General features: G+C 39.1%; 1 protein-coding gene across 1 annotated transcript; it reads right to left on the minus strand.

Moving 5' to 3' along the window:
• Positions 1 to 4,182: 4,182 nt before the first annotated feature.
• Positions 4,183 to 18,953, minus strand: opn8b (opsin 8, group member b). Its single transcript, XM_061052473.1, has 4 exons — positions 18,710 to 18,953; positions 12,036 to 12,329; positions 8,614 to 8,942; positions 4,183 to 4,747 (listed from the first exon to the last, which is right to left on the minus strand). Exons 1-4 carry the CDS (start codon positions 18,777 to 18,779, stop codon positions 4,418 to 4,420), a joined length of 1,023 nt encoding a protein of 340 aa, XP_060908456.1. The 5' UTR covers positions 18,780 to 18,953; the 3' UTR covers positions 4,183 to 4,417.
• Positions 18,954 to 27,832: the final 8,879 nt, after the last annotated feature.

The raw sequence follows: 27,832 nt of genomic DNA on the forward strand, positions 1-27,832 counted from the left end.
ACCAGACATTAAATAACAGGCAGTGCAAACATTAAATTAAAGGTGCTATGTAAGTAATTGAGGTGATCATTTAAGTGTCCAACTAGAGGCTGACTCTTGGGACAGCTGTGCAGATGGGAAATGGAAAAAGGAAGGTTAGTCCAAGTGTGTGCTTTCCCCCTGCCATAACCGTGAGGTGTTGTACAGACGTATGGCCAGTGACAGCAGTCTGCCACTGAACACACTCCTCTGCCTGGTGAAGGTGCTGCGCAGAGGGTGATGGGTGTTGTCCATGATGGAGAGCATTCTGTTCAGGGTCCTTCTCTCTGCCACTGTCACTAGAGAGTCCAGCTCTGCGCCCACCACAGAGCCAGCCTTCCTCACCAGTCTGTCCAGCCGTGCTGCGTCCCTCTTCTTGCTGCTTCCTCCCCAGCACACCACAGCATAGAAGAGGACACTGGCCACCACGGACTGGTGAAACATCTGCAGCAGCTTTTTACAGATGTTGAAGGATCCCAGCCTTCTCAGGAAGTACAGACGGCTCTGTCCCTTCCTGCAGATAGTGTCCCCCCAGAGTGGCAGAGCTCGGAGTTATACTGAATATATAATAATAATATATACTTATATTAAGAAGTTCCTATGGTTGTTGTTAGTCTTTCTTTTAAGTGAGAAGTGTTGTTTTTTTCATCTGAGTGGTTATGGGTTAAAGCTAACTGGAGAGAGTTCAGAATAGTGAGAGCAATTTACTTTCACCTTCTTTTCCAAGGAACTGACTTGATGGAGGTGAAACACTTATGCTATAAACTGTGACCTTTGCAGCAATTACTCTCCCTGGATGCTATGTGGGTCAGACATACAACCTACTACTACTTCTACTACTTTCACTCCTTTTTTCACAGCAGCAAACCCATGGTTTCTACATTCAATTCAGATCCAGACTCTTACTCTTTTGTCCTGCAGCACTTCTGGTTATGAAAGTTGTTATTTTTAGCTAGACATGGGGAATTGAGGCTGCAGGATTGTAACATCTGATATTCAGTCCAACATGAGTTAAAAAAGATCTTGAAATTTCTTGAAGGAAAGAAAAATGTTTTTTTGTTTTTTTTTAAAAGGGGGCCATGATAAGAGCTGAATATTCTAAAAGCTAAGAAAAGGTGTGTCAATGCTGCCTTTATAACCTCCTTTGGCATAGGGTACACTGGATCATCCTTTACGAAAGGAAATCAGATAATGCCGTCCCACAATTCCTTACGGCCGCAACACTTAAAGCAGCTCATGCATTTGTCGGTTCACCAACACTAACAATGACCGAACTGGGAATCAACTATTTCGTGACATTACACATGCACAGCCTGTATCAGTCACAGCAACTTCAAAGCACAACAAAGTCTACATGCCATAGTGTTTACTGATTTGTGTGGTGGTTCTTAAGATATTATGCAAAGCCATATAATCAGATTAAAATCACCATAACAAAGAGCACTCTGTCTTTCAAGGGATAAGAGACATTTTTAGCCAGATGATGTTTTATACAACATATTTCATTCACTTAAGAATGCTTTGTGCAGTTGTACATACTGCACATATATGCCACAACATGCACACGCACACACCCCAAACCACACACACACGCAGATATACTGTATAATTAATTTATTAAATCTTAATGTTTATGTAACTGTTTATTTTTATGCTTTGGCAACATTGTTCTTAAGACTTTCACGTCAATAAAGCCCGTTTGAATTGGATTGAGAAAGAGAGAGAGAGAGAGAGCGAGGGGGAGCAGCTGAAGCTTTGAGTTTCTGAAGGTCAACATGTCGTTTTCATGTTGTCCACATCCTTCTCACATGGGGGGGTTTAAAATAGTGTATTAGGGGGCGCTGGTGGCGCAGTGGTTAGTGCGCGCGCCCCATATATGGAGGCTGTCGTCTCAAGCGGGCGGCCCGGGTTCACCTCCCACCTGTGGCCTCCTTCCTGCATGTCATTCCCCACTCTCTCTCCCTGAATTCCGACTCTATCCACTGTCCTATCTATCCATTAAAGGCACAAAATGCCCCAAAAAATAAATCTTTAAAATAGTGTATTAGATTTTATTCTACATTTATCATTCGTAGCTTAAGTGTTCATACTGCATACTAAAGATTATGGCAACTTTAGCATGTTTAATGTATGCAAATGTACACATTGACATCTGGTTGAATGGCTGACTATTTATGCTCTTAGTGATTTACATTCCCTCCTAAGAGCCCTGAACTCAGGCTATCTTGAAGTTGAGATTAGGAAATAGGAGACACAAATGTAAGAATTCAAGAAACTCGTACCCCAAAGGTGCATTCACTGGAGATCCGGGTGTGCATGACTGGAATGCAGGACGAGGATCACAAACTGTACATGACTGGAATTAAGGACCTGTTTAACAGACATGTCAGGCTGTTGCTCTAAGCCAATGGTTCCCAACCCGGGGTCAAGAATGCCGGAGATCTCAGGCAGTGAGATCTCAGTGGAAAATGGTGGTGGTATTTTAAGAACCTGATGTTAGAATCTTTTTTGTGTACGTTCAATAATGTTCATTGTTATATGTTTAATGTGAATGAAGTTGATTATTCTCTTTTATGGCTGCAGCAGGGATGAAGAGCCGAAGGCAAATTCCTTCAAAAAGAGATATTCTCAAATACAATAAAATCATGTTGAAAAATTACTGGAAAATCCAATTGTAAGGAGGGATCGGGGTCAAATAAAAAAAGGTTGGGAACAACTGCTCTAAGCGATGGTGGTTGTTGCGATCATACCTGTATGTGACGTGTATTCATTGAACACTACTCCGTTGTAATCAGTCAGTGTTTATTCCAAAACATTACCAATCCATTGTGCACACAAAAATGCTTAAGGTTCATAGCGCTACATTCACAAATGTTAGAAAAAGTCAACACTGTTACAGTAATAACAAACTGGAATAAAAAATAACGGCACATCACAGATCAAGCTTTGTGAAAAGGAACGTTTTTAAAATAAAACTGGTTTTCAGGCAAATACACGAAAATAAATCCCTGAGTACAGCAGGACAATCACACTTCTCTGTTAAGCTAAAGTGTGTAAAGTGACATTAACTGATTATCATTTTGATGTGGAGGATTTACAAATAAGCTTCTATTTTTATATCTCTAATTGTTCACTGTTGCAAATGAAGGACAGAGCTTTATTTTGTCTTATATATATCTTGTATTTATTTTTATTATTAGCAAATCCAAAATAAAGTCCAACAATGATGTTATCTTGCTCTTACATTGTATCTTCTGTGCCAAAGGACTACACTATTCTCCTCATTTGCAGAGTTTGTACGGTTGTATTTAAACTGTAGACAGTTAGACTTTCATTGTGAGCTTTGATACGACTTCAATTCAGCGTTGACTTAAAACTGTCAAGGCCCGTGGTAAATTACTAACTGCTAATGAGGACTGTGTGATTTACTTTACTGGAATGTTATTTGAGCTTGATGTCAGGCTGTTTTGTCAACTGCTGTTTCAAATAAAGGAACTGTCTACCTCAACTTCACTGAGATTATTAATCTATAAAGAAAAAAAAGATTTCAGGAAAGAGGTCTATTAGCTTTCTTGTCCCGCAGGTTTTATCCTATTCTTATATCTATTTATTATGAGGCTACCCCTAGCTACAAGCTAGCATCTAAACTTAGCTGACAGCTAGCATTTCCATAAGGGAGGTTATAACCTTAACTTAGCACTAAGCTTGTGAATGGGGAAACTAGCAAGCCAACTAATTTCCTACAACGTATCCCTGTATGTGTTGTTACCCTAACCAGGGTGAACCTGGACATGAATTGGTGTTTTTGATAAACAATTCAGATGTATCAAGCTTTGAACAATTACTAAAACACTGAGCATGCACAGTGACGAGTGTTCCAACAGACAAGCATCTACCACAGACTGAACCTTACATTTTAAGTAAACAACTCCTCTTTCTCTGTGCTTAAAATAAGGTTTACGACATATTATGCTGTACAACCATTGGTGAATGTCTTTAAATACATGATTGAAGTTAGTCCTGTGTGGCTATACCACTTATTGTTTTTGCTTTATTCATATCTTGCTGCTACTCATCTGTAAGCAGGAAAGTGAGTGCGTAAGCATGTGAGTAGCATTTAAACCTGAGCAACGATGGTTACGGAGAGTTTGGACCTGTAAGAACAGATTTAACCCTTATCTTAAACTTCACTTTCACAGCATTTAACATATGTGCAAACATGCCGTCTGATGATTCACAGTGCCACACACAAAGGAGGCTGTTGATACCTTGCTTGTTTTGTGATGACAGTACTATCTATCCTGATAGTGTACAGCACAACAGTCTTTGTTAAAGAGTAAAATCTTTACTCTCAAGCAACAAAAAAGTCCCAAAAAAACCAGAGTCACTGGCTTGTTCTCTATGATGACTGCAACGATGTTGTGACTTCTGTTTTGTGCTTCATGTCCATGCTAACCATATAGATGCTGTTGTCATTGATGCTGTTTGAGACGCTGCATGTGTTGGATCCCAGGCAATGCCAGCACAAATTCTTCACCTCTCTTTTGAAGCGCTGGCTGAACAGGTAATAGATCAGAGGATTGTACACAGTGGAGCTCTTTGCGAACATGCACGGCAGGAGACTGACTTCAGGGGGAATGGTGCTGCTGTCACGGAAAATAGACCACATGCTCACCAGGCCATAGGGCGCCCAGCATCCTATGAAGCCTATGCTGACCATCACAGCAATCTGCAAAATATAAGAGGAAAGTGAGTCACACAGGACTACAGAGATGTGTAAATCACATTTTAAAATCCAATTACATATCCAATTCAGATCAGTAAACGTTCCTAAAGGCTATTTCTACTGATATGTATACTGGTTAGTTTATAGTTAATGGCTTTTCAGTTATCAAGGGGCTGAAGAAAGACTGCGGTGTAGCTTACGCTGACAAATTTCCCCAAGGGGACAATAAAGTTTATCGAATTGTATTGCTGCTTTAAAAATGGTACAATAATGAACACTTTATTTAAAAACACTTCATCACACACTGACTAGTTTAAAACATGTGGCTAATAGAAAAAAAACATTTAAATAAAAGGACAAATTTAAAAAAAGATTGCAGCCTGTTAAAATAAAACAGAATAGTTGGCTTAGATCAGGCCTGGCCGACCTGCGGCCCCCGAGCCGCCTGCGGCTCTTTGCCCGTTTTTTGCAACGTTATTCCCATGCATTCTGTTTGTGTTAAAAATTGTCCGTGCCCGTCAGTATGAGAGCATAACAGCATGTCTAATTTTGATGTAGCCTGAGAGCCAATCACAAAAATGCCTGCGAACCAATCAGCTTTGAGGGACGGAAGGGCCTAATTGTTCAGTAAACAATTTGTGTGAAACAAGCCAACAGCAACACGAAAATATGAAGATGAACACAGGACGTTTTTAACAGAGTGGGAGAGTTTATATTTCTTTGCTCAACGTAATGGCAAGCCATTCTGCCTTACATGCCAGCCATGTCATTAGCGCATTTCAAGGCTTCAAATCTTCAGCGTCACTTCAGCTCACTCCATGCTAACATTGACCAGGAATTTCCAAAAGGTACTGATCTTCGCAAGCACAAGTTAAACAGTTTGAAAAATCAGGCAGAAAAGCAGACACAGTTGTTCCAAAAAAATGCCTCAGTGACATGGTTGACATCTTGAAAACGACAAACTAAAACGAATGATATCAGACGTCCAACTGTCCCGCCACATTGTTGAACACAGTATATCGGACATTAACACAGAATTAGCGCATTTTCCCGCACTGCTAAAAGCAAGCAGGCAAGCCACCAGCGCCGCCCTGAAAAAGCAAACAGCCAGATATGCAACACTGGCTGAAAACCTTCACGAAAGCTTTGTGACACGGTTCCGTGATCTACAGCTGAAATGGCCACAGATTACGTTCCTCGTCGACCCGTTTAATGCAGAGACGGACTGTTTGAAAGCCCCGCTAGTCACAGACGAGGCAGCGGCCGAGTTGGAGATGATCGATCTTTGTGAGGAGGAGCAACTAAAACCTGTTCTAAGGGAAGGGACCATTGAGTTCTGGAAGAGTGTGCCAATGGAAAAATACCCCAATGTTAAACGGGCTGCGCTCAAGCTACTGTCAATGTTTGGGTCAACATACGTCTGCGAGTCTGTGTTTTCTACCATGAAACACGTGAAATCAAAGCATTGATCTGTTCTGACACACACGTGAAAGAATTGCTTCGAGTGGCCACAAGCCAGATTTGAAGAGGATTGTTCAAGGCAAGGAATGCCAGAAGTCCCACTAAGAAGCAACATGCATAGTAAGATAAAAAATAAAAAAATCACGCATTTTGTTATTGACGCTATTGTAAATTGTTATATTTTTGTTTGTGGACTTGAGTGAACTGAGAGTTTGTGTGTGTGAGAAAATGCACACAATGTTCCTTGTTGACTGGCCTGTGGTCTTAGTCAGTTTTAAGTCCATTTTTGTCAATATCATGTTGGTGTGTGACATTTACAGTAAATGTGGCTGAGCAGAGGTATGTGTCTGTCTGTGTGAGGGTGTGTGTGTATCTCTGTCTGTGTGAGGGTGTGTGTGTGTGTCTCTGTGTGAGGGTGTGTGTGTGTGTCTCTGTGTGAGGGTGTGTGTGTGTGTGTGTGTCTCTGTGTGAGGGTGTGTGTGTCTCTGTGTGAGGGTGTGTGTGTCACTGTGTGAGTGTGTGTGTGTGTCTCTGTCTGTGTGAGGGTGTGTGTGTGTGTCTCTGTGTGAAGGTGTGTGTGTATCACTGTGTGAGTGTGTGTGTGTGTCTCTGTCTGTGTGAGGGTGTGTGTGTGTGTCTCTGTGTGAGGGTGTGTGTGTGTCTCTGTGCGAGGGTGTGTGTGTATCTCTGTCTGTGTGAGGGTGTGTGTGTGTGTCTCTGTGTGAAGGTGTGTGTGTATCACTGTGTGAGGGTGTGTGTGTATCTCTGTCTGTGTGAGGGTGTGTCTGTGAGTGTCAAGGCTATTGTTATTTTTTTTATTTTAAAGAGAGAGAAATAGAGAAGAACGTGGAGGAGGAGGATGAGAGTGAGGCAGAGAGCAAAAGAGAGGGGAAGGGACAGGGGGATGTTCATGTGTGCGTGTGTGTATGATGTGGCTCTTTGCAGTAAGACAGTAAAAAATGTGGCTCTTAGTCTCTGACTGGTTGGCCACCCCTGGCTTAGATAATAGTAGATGTAGCTAAATGTAATGCATGACGATTGTTTGGTTTAAGTCATATATATCATATAGTCATATATATATATATATATATATATATATATATATATAGATAGATAGATAGATATAGATATACATATATCAAAAGTTATGACAACTACATTTTTGTTGTAAGCAAAGGGCTGGTTATAGCTGGGACTATAGCTTAAGGTAAGGGATCAACTTCTTGAAATAGCTTGCCAAATCAGTCATTACATGGTTACAGAGCTGTAACATCACGATTAATCGCTGATTTCAATAGTTAATCGTTACTAATAGCCCTTTTTATTGCATATTTGAAATTCCATTATTTTGAATTTAAGAACAGTTTTTGTTGGGCTTTTATTTTGAATGTTTGTACAGTCTTGAGGGTACATTACTTCCTTTTTTTTAATAAAAAACCTGAATTGATTTTAGAAATAAAATAATGATCTTCCGGTAGATCGAAGGTTTTTAATTTAACTACAGAAAAAGGAACTCATTGTGGATCAAAAACTGAATAAAAACAGCCAAAGAGAACAATGAAAAATTGAAATGTTTGAGGTCACAAGGTTGATATTAATTTTTGGCAATTAAGCAGTTTGGGATTTTTTTGTGTAAAATAAGCCATTCAAAGACGTAGCAGGGATTCCATCACTGTGACTACAGAAAGATGTTTTCAAGGCTTACCGAAAATAGCATCGCCATTAATTCAGGACCTTAATTAATCACAATTATCGCCTTAATGCTGACATAAAAAGTATCTTGGTAATGAATAACTGGTTAAATTGATAAATGCAAACAAATTGACACATTTGCCTAAATGAATAGATATATGGGGACATATCCAATGTAATTCAATGTTAGCTAAAGGTAGTGGATAAACTAATTGGATAATAACTGAAGGTTATGCTAACTGGTCATAAAGCAGAAGGTGATAGATAAACTTATGGAGAGAATAAGCAGAAAGTAATGGATACACTTTTAATATCTAATGTAATGGATACAAATGTTTTTGATAAGCTAATGGTGATGGAAACTTTTTATATAATAAGAGGTAATATGTATGCTAACTGTACTAGTAAGCTAAATATATTGATAAATGGTAATATAACTAAAGTAATGGATATATGGTTAAATTAAGGTAAGAGATTAAAGTGTCAAATTGTTGACATTCTCAGCACCAGTACTCTACAAAATGCATTCTTGATTTAATTAACAATTATCTGGTGGATACTATTACCTGTATACCAAAATGAACTACTGAGTGAATTACACAAAAATATCAGCACACTGTCAGTACAATGAAATTCAATCAACCTTAAGCGGAAATGTTTAAAAAGACTTAAACCTATACTAAAGTCCCAGAACCTACAAAGAAAGAATCACTTACTACTAACAGCCTCCGATGAAGCTTGACGATATTGGGGATTCGTTTTCTGTTGCTGATTGACTTTTTGCCCGCGTAAAAGAGGTTGATGGCGATGCCAAAGTAGCAGCCGAAGATGATGAAAGAAGGGGTGATGAGGTTCAATGTGAACATGGAGATGACAAAAGAGAAGCCCTCTGTTTTCATTTGTCCCCAGGCGAGAGAGCAGGACAGACCGAAGGGTTCCGGGCCGTACCGTCCCCAGCCCAGAATAGGGAACATGGCCCAGATAAGAGCGTACAGCCAGATCCACATGCACAGTATCTTCACCGTCTTCTTGCTGATTTTCTCTCCTGCAGGAAGAAGGGGAGAGATTTGTTTTGTAATGTTCCTTTAGTTGTTTAAGCATACTTTATGTAACTGGCAGGTTGTGTTTACTTCAGACACTTGTGTGGAACAGATTACAATTGATGCATATATATGCATAATAAGCATATCAGTTGTTAAGAGTGGGACTGTGCATTTATTATAATACAGTCAAATTGCTGATGTAAAACCAGATTAAAAGGTTTTTACCTTATTACTATAAAGGGATTTTCTTTTTGCATATTGATGGAACTTTCTGGTTTCAAAATACTAAATACAATCTGCACCACAAAATATTCCTTGACTCATCACAGACTTCTAAAGTTGAATTTAGATTTCATTTTTGTAGAAGGGATACACATGCTTAGCCCACTTAGAAGGCTGGACGCATCCAGACACGAAGAAGCAACAGGATTCTAGACTGATTCACAAATATTGGTAATTCAAATCAAAACCTTACAAAGGATGCTTATTTATTCAATGTATGCCCTTGCATTCAACGTGCTGCACCTTCAGGACAGAGAGACTGTGCACTGATGAGATGTCAAGATTGAGTCAGCTGTTGCATTAAATTTGTTCCTATGTTCATCTATCTTTTTCCCAGTAGGAGGATGGTAATGGGGGATTATGATTGTTTTTATGATTATCATTGATTATGATATAATTTAACCTGTGACCCTGTTCTCTTTGCATTACTGTTCCAATAATTAAACTGGAATGTTTCAAGTTAGGGTGTGGAAGGGTAATTCTGGGATAAATGTATAATCTGAATAAGCAATATATATGCATGCAAAAATATTGCTAATCCATATCTGCATTAACCTACATTATTGAATTATGTAAAAACAGGATGGGCAAATAACATTAGAAAACTTACATAATCCATCCTGTACAGCCTACATTTACACTTCTTAGAGGCCTTACATAAGGCATAACTGTCTCATATGTGAACCTCATCCTTGAAGACAGTTTTATGCTCAGGTTATTTTCATTCTTGCATGTTTACTGTATACCAAAGGGGCATAAGCATTTTGTTTATTTACATTATGTAATCCAGCCTATCTAGCGGGCTTTGTATGTTATTCAAACTAGGTATACATTAATGTGTGCAGGCATGCTCGATGTAGGCACACATTCTGTACATATTATATTATATTTAGTTATACATCTTGTAGAATGTTTAACCACAGACTCTTGCCCCCAAGCCTTTGTTGTTTTATGTGGTTACACTGTTTGCAAACAGTACGGAAATGATCAACTTTTAGACCATGAACCATACTGAAAATGTTTCTACCGTTCTACAATTCATTTAGCAGACGCTTTTATCCAAAGCTACATACAATTTGTCACTGTGGGCCTTTTCTGTTTATATATCTGTTCAGCTTGGCTGCGTCCACCTTAAACCAATTCTGGGTAAGCCTAGTCAATAGTCTAATCCTGTCCATCTCCAACCTCCTTCACCCACACACCACATCCTGAAACCTCCAGTCCTCAGACACTGGCCTGATCTCCATCTCCCACACCAGACTCCGCACCTATGGAAACAGGGCCTTCAGAGTCAGAGCCCCCAGCCTCTGGAATACCCTCCTCTCAGACATCCGTAATGCCCCATTTTTGGACTTATTCAAAAGACTTCTCAAACACCATCTGTTCTCCACAGCCATACAGCCTCCCTTAACTCTGCCTCTCCATTGTTCTCCCATCCTCCCGTCCTTGGGTCCCTTGAAAAGCGCTACATAAATGTATTATTATTATTATTATTATTATTATCTCCATCCTACACTGAAAAACCAGTCTGTTTCTCTCAGGCAAAGAGCTTCCATTGGGCTGTCACTGGTAAAAAAAACAAAAAACGGTATCAGAACGCAAAGTTAAAACACTCTGCATCTTGCTGCTATTTATCATACAGAGTCACTTTAATCATCACTTGTCACTTTATCTTGTCATTCTCTGTAAATACTGTCTCAATTCTCAATTCCCCCCTGCTAACTTCATCATTCATTTTGTACTTGTATATACCCCTTGTTTTTTTATTTTTATTTTTATTTTTATTTTTATTTTTATTTTATTTTATTTTATTTTTATTTATTCTGTTTGATGTGTATTTTGTATATTCGAGCTTTCTTGTCTGTGCTGCTGTAACGCCCGAATTTCCCCTCTGGGGATCAATAAAATATTATCCTATCCTATCCTAATGAGATAATCCGTTCCACTATATGGCTAAACTAGGGCATTTAAATGGAGAGGAATGATTTTGCATTTTGTGAAAAACGATTTTACACTTTCTCAACAAATGTCAGTGAGACAATTGCTCTAATATCTGACCATTTAATATAATGTGATAGACTGCAGCAGAGACTGTATAAACCATGATAAAGCCAATGTTAGGTCGCCCATTGGTTTGCCTTTTTGGAGCCTCTCATTTTGACCATGGTGGTTTGTCTGGAGCCAGAAGTGAACAGCAGACGGCAATGGAAATCTGCAGTTGGTTGGAAAACACCAAGTTATACGTATAGGATATAATGTTTGTGCTCATGGCTTTTTTTGAACATGCGAATGAGCTAGTTATGTATTTCCCTTAGAAATACAGTGGTTAACTTTGGTGTTAGCTGACAGGAGATATCTATTTATTACACTAAAGATGCTAAAAGACACAGTGTCAGGTTAAAAACACAGACAATATAAGCATACAGATAGGCTATCATCTGATGAAGTAAATGTATACTGTATGGATTTTATGTTGAACATTACAAAGAAATTAAAGTAGTTTAATTACTTTCCCTCTTTGAAGTGCAGCTTGAGAAGACCTTTGAGTGGGTTTAGTTAATCTTCTTAACAGTTTGTATTTACTGATCAGTTTTAACCCCAGGCTGAATCAAGTTTTAGCTCTAGTTAGTGTAGGTTCCAAGACTTCTGCTGGAATCATCCCTTTGACACAGGAAAAGTCTGCCCTTGTTATGATTTTACTTGCAGGTTTTAAAAGTTGCTGCATAAAATTTGCATTGCGGTTATGTTCTCCAAAAGTTAAATCTTAAAATACCAGGCATTATATCTTTCAGTTTTTTCAGAACTATACTCACTGGGAGATGTCAGGTTGAGGGACACAACAAACCGCACTATGGCCAAGATGGTCAGGTTCATGATGCTGGCAACACCAAAGAAGAACCCGACCAGGCCATAATATAAACAGGTAGTGTCTCCCCCGAGCCATCGGTGGCTCCAGGCAGACGCCACAGCTAGAGGGTACATGGTGATAACTGCTCCCAGATCTGTTACCGCCAGATTCACGCTCAGCAGCTCTGGCGGTTTCATCCTGGATGATTTTTTGATTGCCATGATGATGACCAGCAGGTTTCCAGCGATGGAGAGAACGGCTGAGGCACAGGGGGTGGAGAGACAGAGAGGAGAAGACAAGAAGGAAAAGTTAATAATGAATTTTCATGTTCATGTTAATGACAAACTAGAATAGAATAGACAAACTAAAAAGCTACATTTAGGTTAAAGGTCACAAATTATGCAAAACACACTTTGCCATGTTTTTATTACACTAATTTGTGTCCCTATCTACAAACCTCCCAATTATGAGAAAAGTCCATCCTCTCTGTGTTTTGCCTGCTCCACTTTTCAGAAAATGTGTGCTCAAACAGGCTGTTTGGAGATTTTCCCTTCATGACATCACAAAGGGCAGTAACCCCTCCCCCCGGAGGGTGACACTCCCACAGCTAGGTATTTGTTCTGCCATCTGAGTCAGCCTTCTCACCAGAAACAACAGGGCACGGTGCAAGAAAGCCCAATCCACCCAAGCCCTTATAGAGGGGGGTGGTCGCAAACAGCTCATTTGCATTTAAAGCTACAGACACAGAAACAGCCTGTTCCAAGCAGGGCTGACATATATAGGATCAGAGTGGATTTTTACAAAGAAACTTGTTTTGGGGAGCACTGAGAATTATTTAAACTCGCTGCAAAGGAGAATAATATGTGACCTTTAAGCTTATATCGATGATGTTTTGATTGCAACCCTCAATGTGTTTTTGTGTTAAATTACAGCACTGATTACATCAACCATGCACTTCATCAATTACATCACTGTTTGATAAATCATCAAACATAGTCAAAACATAGTAAGGAGTTCATTTTTTTTTAGAAGGTTAAGAAGGTGTCCTTAAAAATGAAACCCCCATTAATAGCATCATTTATATAACTATATGCAGAAATTAAAAAGGGTCTAAACAAAAACTGCCTTAAGAAATGTATATCCAGGAACTGTTCAGCAGTTGTTTCTCTGAGAAATAAATTGTACAGTTTGTCTTGACTTAATAAAAAAGAACAATGAATTTATCATAATTAAATCTGCCGAAAAATTAAGAAAATGGATGTTTCTGATACGTTACATAATGCTTTTTGTATTTTTTTCATTCATACATGTAACCCATGCAGGGGGCTTGAGAATAATAGGAAATATCTCTGTCATTCCACTCAATCCACCTCTACTTTATTTACAGTAAATACAGTTAATGTGACATATCACTGTCTCTATTTCTTGCATGACTGTGACTCCAGAAGCTTGTTGTTTGTGTTCTGAAGTATTTATATGAAAAAGGTCACATGAAGAAAAAAGGAAACGTGAGTAAACAAGGGTAGTGCATACATTATAATTCACTTTGAGTGGTTAGCCCATTGAGATGAAACATCTAATTTTTGAGGGGAAGCGGGGGTGGGGGGGGGGGGGGGGGGGGTTGGACATAAATTAGCAATTAAAACAGAAATACATAATATACACATGTATACAGGCAGCCTGCCTTCTCCCATCAACGCCCCCAGCCATTGTCAACAATGATTCAGCTGTAAAATGAATTACATCTGAATGAAGAGCATTTGAAGCGCTTTGTCACGTTGAGAGCGCTCACAAATGACACATAATATGGAGCTTTTGTTACCATAAAAAAAGATCAAGTTGATTCAAGCAGCAGAAAGAGTTATTAGACATTTGAATATTTAACCTCTAATCTCTTCAAATAATATTTGGTTAATGCTGTCCCTAAATGTCAAGAAAACAATATAAAACATAAAAACTTCCATCACTGTCTTAACAACATTATTTCTCCCTTGCAGGATGGACTCCAGGGAGAGTCAAGCGTCATTCTGCTACTTGTTGAAGACATAAATTGAGGAGATTCCCCCGAGCCCTTTGTTAACTTGTTAAGTTAATGCATCAACTACGGACGGACTCCTCCTGACCTGACAGGCAGGATAAACAAGGAATGAATACACATTAGCCAAACATTACCATGAGGTGTGAAAGAGTGCAGAATAGTCACGTCTCTAATGAGTGCAAGAGTGATGGACAGTGTAAAACAAACACTGAAAAGGGGTTTCCTAGAAGCAGCTTCACAGTTAGTCATTTTACATTAGAGAAGCCAAAGAACAGATGCTATAGATTTCGTCTGAACTCTCCACCTAGTAGCAGACTGAAAAAAAAGAGACGCAACAATAAACCACATCTAAAGCATGGAAAAATGTTTGAGGAACGTCTTTACATTAAGGAAAAGATTTTCTCTTTGGCTGTCTTGCCAGTTTGCTGAGAGCTGTTCAGGTAGCCTATTAATGGAGCCACAGCTAGCAGGTGTAGCTTAGCCTAGCATTGGCCTACAGACTAAAGCAGCTATTCCACTGTCTCTGGAGGTAACAAAATCAAGAGCCTTTTAAGGTAACTTCTTAATTCTTCGTTCATGTTCAGATGGGAAGGGAGAGTTGAATTGTGAGGTATAGTGGGGGGCCTTAAAAAAGCAGAGACTGTAGAAAGTCCCTGCGCACAGTCAGGCATTAGCATTGCTATCTTTGTAATATTACTCATCAATTAGATATTACTCAACAAATAGATTGTTTCTTAAACAAGAGACTTCACGTTTGTTTGTTTGTTTGTTTGTATCTTTGTAGTCTGTAACACTATTGGTCAAACGTCCATGACCTGTTGGCTAAATGAATTTAGCTCAAATGACCAAACAAATCACGGGAGCATTATTTGACTCCACTCATTCACCACAGAAGAGGATACTGCTGTGCTTGAGATGTAATCCAATTTTGGTGGCAATGCAGCCCTAAGCAGCGGAATTGAAATTGGAACTTTAGTATGTATAAATAAAGAAAACCTTGTTCAAAAACTAATTAATTTCTGATTTAAGGAAAATGTATTTAACCTTATTTACTGAAAACCCCATAGACCACTGTGAGATGAACAAAACCAGCAAGTGAGAAGCTAGGGGAACAAACGTCCAGCCAGGAAGTAGCATAAAGTGATAAATAATCAATGCCATGTATGTCTCCCAACTAAGCCTGTCTCTGATAATAACCCTCTTGCCTACTTATACCTGAAACCACAGAATCATGAATGGGAGCGCCATCAGAGGCTGCAGCATTATATGCATTAATATACGGCGACATTATGTCATTTGAATGAATGGAATAACTCTGTGATGTCGCTTTGTACAGGATATTGGTGAATGACTTACGCTATCACTTCTGCAGCTCTCAAGGACACAGAAAGTTCACAGATTAATAGTAAACGATGGCAGGGAGGGGCGCATCCCTCCGGACAAAAAGGGTTTATTCATGCAGGGACACAGGTAATATAGTAAATCCATTTAAAGGACAAAAATGTTAGCCCTACGTCTGTCTCACATGAGGAAGAAAGCACAGAGTAAATCTAATGTGCCTGCTTATATCCTGCTTTAAATTGTACATGTGTTTTCATTACATAGCCCACAAATGCATCAGTACTGTATTGGGCGTAACCCTGAGGAATTACTCCCTCTCTCAAAAAGTCTGTTTGAGTGTTTGAAAAATAAGCTTTATCTGACACTGAACACCTACCTCAGCATTAGCTTTTGCTACCAGTCAGAGCTGGTGGGATTAACAAGGCTGTTAATGTAGGACATTAACATTTAAACAGGTAAATCTGGCACCGCAGTACCTCTGCATACATGCAACCTCAGGACCACCGTCTGCAACCTGAACATGTACTAAACGAATTATTCTCATCAAACAAATAGACAGTAATTGGGATACTGTGAGTTGCAAAGTTGTCTGTGTATGTTGTAAACTGTGTAAGGACTATATGTCACCTCATTTTATCTTATGAAGTGTTTTCTGCATTTAATGTCTTATCCAGTAACATGTATTTTACTTAATATGTCTATAGACTGATCCCAATAGACCAATGCAGTAACTTTTAACAGCTAGTATATTTTGGCAAGACACTGGCAAGTTTTAGTTTGGGTACAGGACAAAATCTAATCTAATCTTGCACTGCACTTAGTATGAACCATGTGTTTGAATCATATACCATGACCCTGTCTGCTTAGGTCTGGATTTTCATCATGGGAATTGTTCTGGTTTCTGTTAAAGTACAATGATAATGTAACATGTGCCTCTGTTATTGAGCTAAGCAGGAGGAGGATGACTGTCCAACAGAAGCAGGACTGATCAGCAGAAGCAGGCAGAGATGATCGTTTTTTAACCCGTGCACAGTTGAAGGTACTGAATTATGGGTTGTTTTTTTAATACAAAATGCTGATGTGCTTGGTGATGTGCTGCAATAATTTAACGTGTCAAACTGTTGACACGTTAAATTATTGCAGTATCCATAACCGCAAACGAGAATGATTTTTAGATTTTGAAATATGCGGAATAATAGAACCGGGTTTAGATCTCCATCCCTACAACTGATTGTTACCCACACATTTATCCACAGTTTTGCTACTGTGAGTTAGTTTACAGGTTACAAGTATTTAGAACCTTTTGCTGAAGCAGAGAGATACACATAGTAACAAGTCCATGTTCTGTTTTACTGTAGGTGGCAGAAGGTGCAACGGCCATCAAGTGATTTGAGATGGTTGGTTAAAAGGTTAAAGGTTAAAAGAGCCAGTTAGAAAGTGTCAGTACTGTTTGATAATATGGCTTAGGCTAAGAGGAGGAAGAGGACGCTTGGCAAAACAGTAGGCTTCTAATCACAACACAGAGCTGGCTATATAAACGCACTATGTGGGTTTCACAACAGTGCAGTTGCACTCAGAGACCTTCAGAGGATGCAAAAGCGTAAGAAACCAAAAGCCTACATAATCTTGCTTTAAGACACAGGAGCAAGCTGCTATAATGTTAGACTTTGGAGTGATTTTTCTTTTTTTTTTAATAATGTAAAAATATTAGTTTCATCCCCTCCTCAAAAAAATGATTTTTTGTAGAGTTTTATTTTGCTTTTAAAAGAACAAATTCTAAGATTAAATCTTAATTGATCATTTCATAAAACTGATATGTAATGGTTATATGATGTCACCATAACCATCACAATTATGTAGACATCCTTCCCTATTTCAGTAACTACTTATAAAACCCTGTAGCAGAGAATGGAAAGGAAATAGGATATGTAATAATCCCCCCCCCCCCCCCCCCCCCCCACACACACACACACACACACACACCTTTTCCATCTCCTGGCACACCACAGAAAGGTGCTTGAACCGACTCAAGAGCTCATCACAAGAGTCGATGTAAAGTTGGATGTTGTGTCATTTTGCACCAACAGAAAACATCATGGGGGGAGGGGTTTCAGAGATGACCCCTTTGATATCTGTTTGTTTTGTAGCAATGTTTTAATCAGATGAATTTACACACACTCCTAGTGGATATCGGATAAATAAACAGTTAGTCAGCAGATGTGAAGTGAATATAAATTGGCCACACCATCAGAAGAATCAAACCACCTCACAATGTGGATCTTCTAGCACAAGCTGGATCTTCAACCAGCTGTCAAGATATCATACGTGGAATAGCAGCCAGATGGCAGCAGTGGGTTTTATCCCTATAGCTGGATGCAATTATTCCTAGTAGCTGTGTGAGATGAGAGCTTCACTGTGGAAGGGGGATGTGAGCAGCAATCATAGTGCCACACATTATTAAGGCTTGCTATATTAAAGAAGTAAATGGGAGACAAACACACACATGCATTATGGTTTCAATATTTCATAGCATGGAACATCGTCTATATGCATAATGAGAATAAAATCCACAGGACTGATAGGGGTCTTTATTTTTCCTTGTATTTGACAACTTAATTATGTTGAGCTATAAGGCTACACAGTTCCATGTTACATTAGGCTAAAAGGTTGTGTATGCTACAGGGGGCAAAGACAGACCTCCCTCACACTGACTCATTTGTTTTTCTTCACTTTGGATGATGTGGCTTTTACCTAAAATCATCCTCTGGAGATTTACTTAATCATCGCAATTACATGTCTACATCTTATCTAAACTGAGCTATTATATAGAAAGAACCTGCTCCCAGCTTCCCCTGAGAATGGGGCGCTCATAGACATAAATGTATGAAGATTAAAGAGTTGCAGCTCTGTCGCCGTGAAATCGACATTTAATATAAGATGAAGAAAACACTTGAAAAGCTGGACTTCATAGACTTCTATTAGTTTCCCTTTATCATTATGCACAAACCAGTAGTTTATGTTTATCCATCGGTATATTTTCAAAAGTAATCCAATAGACACCAATGGTGGGCGTAAAAATGGATTACGCAAAAGTTTAATATAGTGGTTTTGATTTCTCGTCTCCAAATCCTTGGTAAGACATACTTCCAGTTTAATTGTGTTTTTCACTCACACATAACTAAGTCAAGCTGATAAGGAAAAGCCCCTAAAGAATAGATTATAATATCATGAACTGATGTAACGCCGGGTTTTTAACTCACCTATAATCAACAGATAACAGCCTGTGCCGATGTCCAGCGCTGGTGATAAAGTGGAGGCGTACATATCCATTTGGTATTGTGGTCAAAAGCAGAATAAAAAGTGTTTTTTTAAAGGAAAAAAGAGACGAAGTAACCCTTCTTCAGGAGATAGAGAAAGGTCAAAAGCTTCCTCTGTAGTTGCGCTCCGCTGTCAGATCCATCTGTCCTCAAGTAGGGAGGAAAGGTCCTCAGAGCTCATCGCAGCGCGCCGATGTCTTCGATTCAGCTGAAGAACTGAGTCGCCAGGGAGATCGTGTTAAAGGGCAGGGCTATACCTTCAGAAAGGGACGCAGAAGAGGAAGAAGCAGAAGAGAAACATCTTAAACTGTGAGCATATTACTGTCTAAATCACCAGTAGGTCCTCTATGGGTTCCATCACCGTTTAATAACCCCCAATGTATAAGAAGTTACGATTAATAATTTAGAATAAATAATTGGTAAAAGTTTTTTTTTAATTCGTCCCTTGATCTATGCTAACACCTATTTGAAAACCAACTGCTGTGATCTTAAATCCCAGTGTGATGTAGGGTAAGGTTGTGATTAAGACAAGGCAATGAAGTAATACCTTTGGCAGATTTGTAGACTCTTTTTTTGAGTGTATGCTCATTATACCCTCCATTATTAAAGTTTTGTTTTATGTGACCTTTTTTTTTATTTTCAAAGTTTGAATTTCCGGACTGTTTTCAAATGCCAATATTCTTTTTACTTTGTTATAAGGCCAGGTCTTCTTTTCAGAATGTAGAGTTGTTTTTTTTTCATATATAGGCATAATTTATAGCCAAAATCTAGCATTTGTGACATAATGAAATAAAAATACACATTAGAACACTTTAATACAAACAAGAATACATGATCAAATGGTAAATGGACTTCTTTTGACTACTTGAAGCGCTTTTACACCGCTCTTTTACACCGCAGGTCACACCTTTCCCTCATTCACACACTGATGGCAGAGGTTGCTATGTAAAGTGCCCATCAGAAGTAACTAATCAAGTAACAAATTCAAACGCCCCTGATGAAGCAGCTGGCGCAAATTGGCGTTAAGTGTCTTGCCCATGGACACATTGGACATTTAGCTGCATTGAATCTAACCCCCAACTTCCTGTTAGGTGACAACCAACTCTGCCAATTGAGCTGCAGCGTCAAGGTGGCATAGTGGATAAGACTGCCACCTCCAAACCAAGAGGTTGAGTGATTGAATATCAAATACACTCTATCACATTTTATTCCTATCAGTTTGGGGCAATAGTTGAATACATGAAACAAAGACATTAAGGGTAGTTAAGGGTTGGGGCTGGTTATCAGGCCTTAGAAGGCCCTTTTTCAGGACTGAAAGACAGATTTGTTTTCCAAACCTCTCACAGCATCATATCTGGATTAGAAAATCAATGTAGGTAACTCAGTGACCCACAGTGTTCAGACAACTTAATAGCATGACGTCTGTTTCTAACAGTGGGGTGCAGGTAGGAGAGTGATTGTGGAAAAATAGCATTTGGATTGGAGGCTGTAAAAGTTTAAAAGGTAAGAGTAAGATGTTTTTTTTCTGGTTTGGTTTCACAATTAACTGTTTTGCTTCACAATTCTCTGCACACTGAGGCCCAGTGGTTAACAGCGGGTGCCCTTTTTATCCCCCTCCCCCTGCTCCTCAGATAGCCTGCACACACCACTGGATTCAAGTGTTGTTGTTTTTGTTTGGTTGTTTTTACAAAAGGCTATCAAAGAGCTGATGTAGCCACTGGGGAAATTAGTCCAAACTATGTTCAAGAGTTAATATTTCACTTACATTTGTGGACATTTTGGCCTTAAAAAATCAAAAGCTTTAGTTTACAAATATAGCACACACACACCATTCTGTATGTGTAATTCTGAGTCTGAGAAATGAAAGAGCAAAAGTACTTTAAAGTGAGTGATAAAAACAACATCAGGTTTGTCAGGCAATTGTGATAACGAGACCACAACATGCAGCTTTGCAGGCCCCCCATGGAGTTTTCACTGTAAACAGAGGAGGTTTTGTTCATAGTCTACACTGCTCACTTAACACATTGTGTTTATTCTTGAGGCCTGTGTTCAATGCATTTCTTATCTCTCATTACTTTAAACTAATTTATTAATACATTGAAACATGCAATGTTTACATTGTTGCCATCTTCATTGCCGGCTGCCTTTTATAATGAGACGTTGGTACATGACCCCTGTGGAACTAGATAAAGTAGGATTAAGAGATGACTCAGCATGCTGGAAAACTGTTAGACCCTGCCCCCCTGACCCATTTGTCATGGTCCCACCCCAAGGCTCAGAGTCGGTGGACAGCAATTCATGAGAACTATTAAACTGGCCATTGGTTAGGACATTCCATTTATACCAAGCCTATCAGAGGACTCTGCACCTATAAGAGGGATCTCTGATCCTCAGTCAAGATGGATCCACACAGGCATCACGCTGGGCTGAAAGCTCCTTGTGAAACATTGGAAAGACGTGGATCTCCCTCCAGCCTTTGGTTCACATAATTCATTGATGTGGCAGACTATGAAGAGTCAACATACAGCCTGGTAAACAGACTAGATCTATACTCCACTAAAATATCAACTCTAATCTTTTGTGAATTAAAAACTGCAACTACTTGCATATACTTTAAAACTAACAAGCGTCACTCTTCTTGGTTAGGCTTACAGCTCCCTGTAGTTTCATGGTGTCATTCAAGTTTGAAAACAGTCGACAGCTAAACACTTTAATGTAGTTTATTTAAAAAAAATGAATTGTCCACTCTAATTTTTTTTTTTATCTCCATACTTTTTGTCAGGCATGTTTGTCTTACATTGGTTGACCTCCTTGGACATTGTAGTCTATCATCTATTGTGTTATGTTGTTGTGAAACATTAAAAATTAAACTTAGGTTAGAAAAAAATGAAAAAGGCTGCTTAATGGATCATATTTTAAGATTTGCTTTAAAATAAAGACCATCACAAATAACATGTGTACATTGCTGCCATATTAAATCCTTAAAGTGAAAGTACAGTATATAATATTGTGATTAAATATTGTTTTTCTGACCCCAAGTAACCCAAAAACAACAACAAAAGGCAGGTAGACATCAATCATGGATTGAAAAAACGATCATGTTTCAACAGTGAGCAGAGGAAATACATTGATTAATGTTGAAATGTAAGATAATGTTTTCCTGTGTGGGTTTGCTTCAAGGATTTTTCAGTCATGGCTGCTTTGCAGTATAGCTGTCATTTGTTCTCTTGCCATGGTATCAGGCACACTTGAGAACCCTTGAGAGTCCCTTTCTTCTCTGATAACCCTTGCTACATGCTGGAATGACATGAGTAGAGGGTCCATGTAGTAGAGTAGTCGAGGCTAATTGAGATGCTGATGATCCTTGTGTTGGAAATGAAAAATCTGAGCACACCAGCTGTGTGTTCCTTGTTACAAGAGCACACATTAATATGTGTGGAGGGAAAGTTTGGGCAGATATTTGCAGATATTTGTCAAAGGATTTGTTTTAATCCTATTCTTACATCCTTCAAAGTCCATATTGCACCTCCTCACGTCCTTGTACCCTCCTTCATTGTGCTCACAGTGAGACTGTAAGAGAGAGTATTACGTCAGAGTGATCAGAGCATACAAAGTGTGTTCAATAAGTGTCTTAGCCTATGTATCATAAAAAGGCATTGACATCATAATGGAGGCGATTATTGTACCTTGAAAGGAGCTGCTAATGAGTGGCTGGTCATTTTCTTCTGTGTGTATGGAGGAGAAAGTGTTTAACATCCCAATTAATTATTGTGTGAGCTGCCCCCTTTTGCCCCCTGGTAGCCTGTGCAGAGGAGCTGTTTTAATGATCTGGTTCATGTAGCCTATTGGTTATGTATTTTCATTCACTTCTTGATCTATCTATTATATTTATCAAGGTTCTAAGGACATCTGGCTCATAGATCACTGCTATTTTGTTCAAATTATCCAAACAAAGGGAATTGTGATGGTTTGTGATGCGCACACACGTCATGTTATAGCTGAAGATCGCAGAGAATTGCCATGCAGTGGGGTGCCAATAGCCTAGGCCCTAGTGGTTATGGCGCGCCCCATGTATGGGGGCTAAACTCCCCAATGCACCATTGCCGCATGTCATCCCTCACTCTCTCCTCCCAACATTTCCTTTCTCTCTTCTAATGAAGGCAAAAATGACCCAAAAATAACTTTAAAAGAAGAATTGCCATACAGAGTCATTTAATTAACTCAGTGTGACATTTATTTTAGGACATTCCTCATTAGGAGTAGGTATTTTGTTTGGTTTAGTAGTTTAGTTTACCCCAGATACCTAAGGTCCAGTGATGTTTATTCGCTGCTTCTCTATCAGTGTAGCCAGGTAACAGGGTAACTAGGTTACAGGGTTGCTTTGGAGGAAAATGAAGTATGTGTTCTTATTATTTTCTCTTCTTTGTGTTTGCCCTCTAACAAGAGGCAAACAAAAATATCATATATGAATGAATAAACAAGTCAATGTCAACTTATTGTGCTCTAGTGTCATGTCAATACCCATGAAAAGATCTGGTTGTTATCTTTCTTTCTCTGTTTGTCTTAGAGTGTGTGTGTGTGTGTGTGTGTTTGTGTGTGAGGAGCACCCCGCCAGCTGCATCATGACAGCATGTTATGTAGAAGAATGAAGAACTGTGAACAACAAAAAAAACAGCCTATACCTTCCGATGAGGTGCCATTGTTTTGCCTATTCTACCTAATCACATTCAATCGTGCAGATTCTCCAACAGATTGTTTGGCGGTTTGCCTTTAGCACTCATTTACCTCGAAACTAAACTTTCAAAGAAAAAAGAGCGTAAACAGGTTTTCACAAAGACATGACCGACTCAGGCTCTTTCAAAGCACTCTAAATGTTTAATGAGACCGAGAGAAAAACATTGCACATTATGTTTTATACTGAAAGTGATTTAATGAGACAGGAATGGAAATGATGTAAACAACTACAAAAACCTCCCAAGTGTTCCTTTTAATTACCATTGACATGTTTTTTTCCCGTTCAGTAGTGGGCATTAAAGGGTTTTCTGTCTTCTTCAGAAAAGTTACCTGCTGTTGTGTTTCTTCAACTGCTGTCAAGAGATCACAACTGAGGTTTTTTATGCAAAAGCTAAGGACGGTATATGAGGCACTTTTCTTTGAGTAAGCTGATTGGTTCAAATCTTTTGCCCCAGTTAGACATAATCAGTGTGGTTATCACACATCTCTCATCAGTCTTCCTTCTTCAGGCTTTGTGAGCACTAATGAAAAAGGGGTGTGTATGGTGGGTCATTTGACACAGTAATTACAGTATCTGCACTTCAGAATGGTATGAAAAACTGCATTGGTGAGCATATTGTGGGAAGCTTGTGTGTCAAGAACAGTTCAGAGGCGCAGATCTTGGTTTAACGCACAGCTACTGTGCTAACTTCACCTGGAGCACAGCTGTAGTACACATAAGCATAACAGCCGGATGTATAACTGCAACAACTCTCATACTCATGATGTAACACATTCCCATGAGCCTTTGCTCCACAAACTGTCGGATCTCAGAGCGATTGTCCATTTTGGGTCTCTACAGTATAAAAGGTAAAAAATGCATTAGCAACGTTACTGCAGCAAAGAATGCAAGACATGAATGGTGCAGAAAGTGGTAGTGCTAGTTCATGAATAAAAGCTCCTGTGTGGAGTCTTTCACTGATCTGAAACAGACTGAATACAATACTGATCCCTCTACAGCAGTGGTTCTCAAACTTCAAAGTTCAGCACAATCGGCAACAAGCAGCTGTCAGTTTTTGATGCATGTACGGACAATCGCTCACCCCCTCTCTCTCTCTCTCTCTCTCTCTCTCTTGCTCTGAAGCTGATGTGATTCTGCTCTATTTTGTTGTCTTAACTCTAGGACCACCAACAGTCTAGACCCCCCTCCAAGCGCCTGCGGAGCGCGAGCCTGCACTCTCACGCGCACTCTCTCTCTCCCCCGCTCCCTCTCGCTCTCTCTCTCAGGCACGCAGCAATTTTATGAATAAATGAAAAATTAAATAAGAAGAGGTTTGAAATATACTTGGGCCCAGGTATCGTATTAGTGGGAAAACACTGGAGATTAAATATTCTCAAACAGGTTGTTGGTATAAAGCATAGACTGTAAAAATAAGCATAGACTGTATAAAATTGTCATTTGTATTGTGCTGCACTTTTTTTTTGATTTGGGCAAATGTCAGAGTTGTGTGGCGTTTAAGTGCCAGTTCTAGCGCTAGCTCTTAGTAGTCCTATAGTGTGGCTGCCAACAGTCAATAATAAATAACCTCCTGTGTAAAATGTGTGTAGAAATAGGCCTACAGTGTGTTTTAACGTCTACCATAATGGTGGTACTTGGAGAGACAAATATTTCCGGAGGTGGTACGCAGTCTAAAAAGTTTGAGAACCACTGCTCTACAGTATGTGACCTATAAGTAAGCAAGACCACCAGCGACAGGACTGGTCATTTCTTTAAAGTAATGCTTCTATAGTAGGGCTGCAAATCCCTGCTGCAGTATAGATGTGAAAAGAAGAGAGTCACAACACCAGGAAGAATAAGCCTCTGCTTACATTTTCAACAGGAAAGATGTGCATTGAATAACATTTTTGAGTGTTAAAAGACAACAAAATTAGAGTTTTGGTTAGAAATTGTATGTAAAGGACAAGATCAGCGCAGAGATAAGAGGTACCATTAATTCGACAGGGGGCACCAGAATTGACGCAAACCAAGAGTTCCTCACATTACTGTAGCACTTTAACACTCAATGCTCTCTCTCAGTGCCTGCTCTTTATTTCTTAAGCGATAGCTGCTGATAGCAGAACTAATGATATGCATGTTTCAATAATATAGTAAGGAACTGTATTTAAAGGAGCTATGTGTAACTCTGACATGTAGCGTTTCAAATGTGTACTGCAGTCCAACTTCAAGACATTAGAGAGAGCTGTCCCCCCGTACATATCTTACATAGTGGTCCTTTAAATCAGACAACTGGTGAAATAAATGAGGAACCTCTTTTTTTCTGTGCCACTGAGGGTTCTGCTGACATGATGACATAGCTCAATTAAAGGTAGTCCCTGGCCTCTTTGAAAAGGCAGAGATGACAGAATTAAAAAAAGTAATTGGATGATTCAGAGTGCTAAAACACACACTTTGTGTTTGTAAGGTGTGTTTTTCTTTTTTTCTTTCTGGCTGTAGCCAGGCTTAATAAATACTTAGATAATGAATTAAACTCCCCCTCCAGCACATTCTTTTGTTTTCTCTGAATTATTTATTCATGTTAAGGCTTATATTTTGTTTACCATGCTCCAAATGCACATGTTAAAACACCACTGTTCTATACTATTTCCTTCTCTTTTGATTTGTAATGTTTTTCCTCATTAAAATTCATAAACTATTGACATGTAATGCAACCTAATCAGCAGCAGTTAGAGAGGTCACTTTTTTAAATCACTGTATGTAATTACTTGAAAAAACAGATGTTTCCATGACCTTATCATATTTTTACAATCTATTAAATTGGAAACAGTATTTATGAAACCTCTCTTTCATGCCCTTAGAGAAAAAACATATTGATGTCCATAAAGATAGATAAACCAATCAGCCCCCCCAAAAAATGTGAGACAGGAAATAAGGAGAGAGAGGTGGATGACATGCTGCAAATGACGCCTGTGGCCCCGTACATGGGCAGCTCTGTCTAAACCAGTGCCGCTCTGCTTTAGTCTGAACTTCATTTCACATTTTTTATTCAGCAAAAACAAGAACTTACATTTGTATATAAAGGTGTATGGTTAAAAACGGTATGTCATCACAGAACCTGACTCAAAAACTGTTTGGTTTCGTTAGCCTTACACCTTTAAACACTTCATGCTTAGCTGTTAATGAAGACTTGAACTGGGACACTGTTTGCCTAAAGGGAAACCTTTAAAACGATTGGTTGGAATAGACTACTTATGTCGCTTAAATGTGGCATGCTTTATCTTGTGTTAGGTTTAGGGTTAGTGTAATTGCAGAGAGAGATTACATCAATTATAGAACATCACTCTTGCACCTTTACCCTTATACAAATACAGTTGAATACATCACCATCCCCTCCCCCACCTCCTGATGGATTACAGAACGATTGAAACCGAACGATTTGGCATTTTGACACCAATTTCATAGAGAAGGTCTTATGTTAAATACACCAAACCTCTTCCAGTTTTCCTGTGTTTCTCTCTGATGAGAACTATAGTATATAACCCCATTGGCCCCAAACTGAGTCCGTCAACGGCAACAGGTTTTTTTTCACACAGAGATACTCTATAGACAGGGCAACTGATTCAAGTATGTTGTTTACAGAAAATACAGAAAGGTGGAGATGAATGTTGGTCGATCATCCGCCCGTTTCATGAGCATTTAAGAAAAAACACATACACAAATCATTATTTAAATGGTTCAGCGCTTCATGGTTAGATCAAGAGACTTTCCTATCCTTAACATTAGATTTCTTTAAAAACACTGCAGGATCGAAACATTTTTATCTGTAGGATTTACAACAGTGAGACATGTTTGATAGATTTCATCTGGTAATGAATGAAAGTAATTACCTGGACAAAGAGGTAAATTACCATAAGTTCAGATTTGTCCTTGTGTCAATCTATTTCTGTTCAGATCAAAAGGGGGGCTGCAGCCTCCACCTCCGTGCATAATTCTTAATTTTCAACTGTAAAAAAAATAGGCTTCTTAACAGTTATATATCATGAATGTAGACTGTTATCAAGCACAACTCAAAGGAACAGCTTGTGACTTCACTTGGATGCACTTTGCTCATCTGTATGTATATTCCTCTACACTGTCAAGTCCATTATGCTAAATATCAGGCTACATACAAATAATTGGCTTTAGCTAAGCCCAATCACTTAACTTTTCATCTGTTCATCAATACCTTTTGTTCAGGTTTGCTATAACTGCAGCGACACCTCAGTGCTCTGTTACAGTTTTGCTCCTCTGCTCACCTGATTCGTTCGGTCATTCAGTACATTTCTCCATTTCCTCCCTCAACCCTGAGCCCTTAG

This window comes from Labrus mixtus, chromosome 12 (genome assembly GCF_963584025.1).
Source record: "Labrus mixtus chromosome 12, fLabMix1.1, whole genome shotgun sequence".
NCBI classification, from domain to species: Eukaryota; Metazoa; Chordata; class Actinopteri; order Labriformes; family Labridae; genus Labrus; species Labrus mixtus.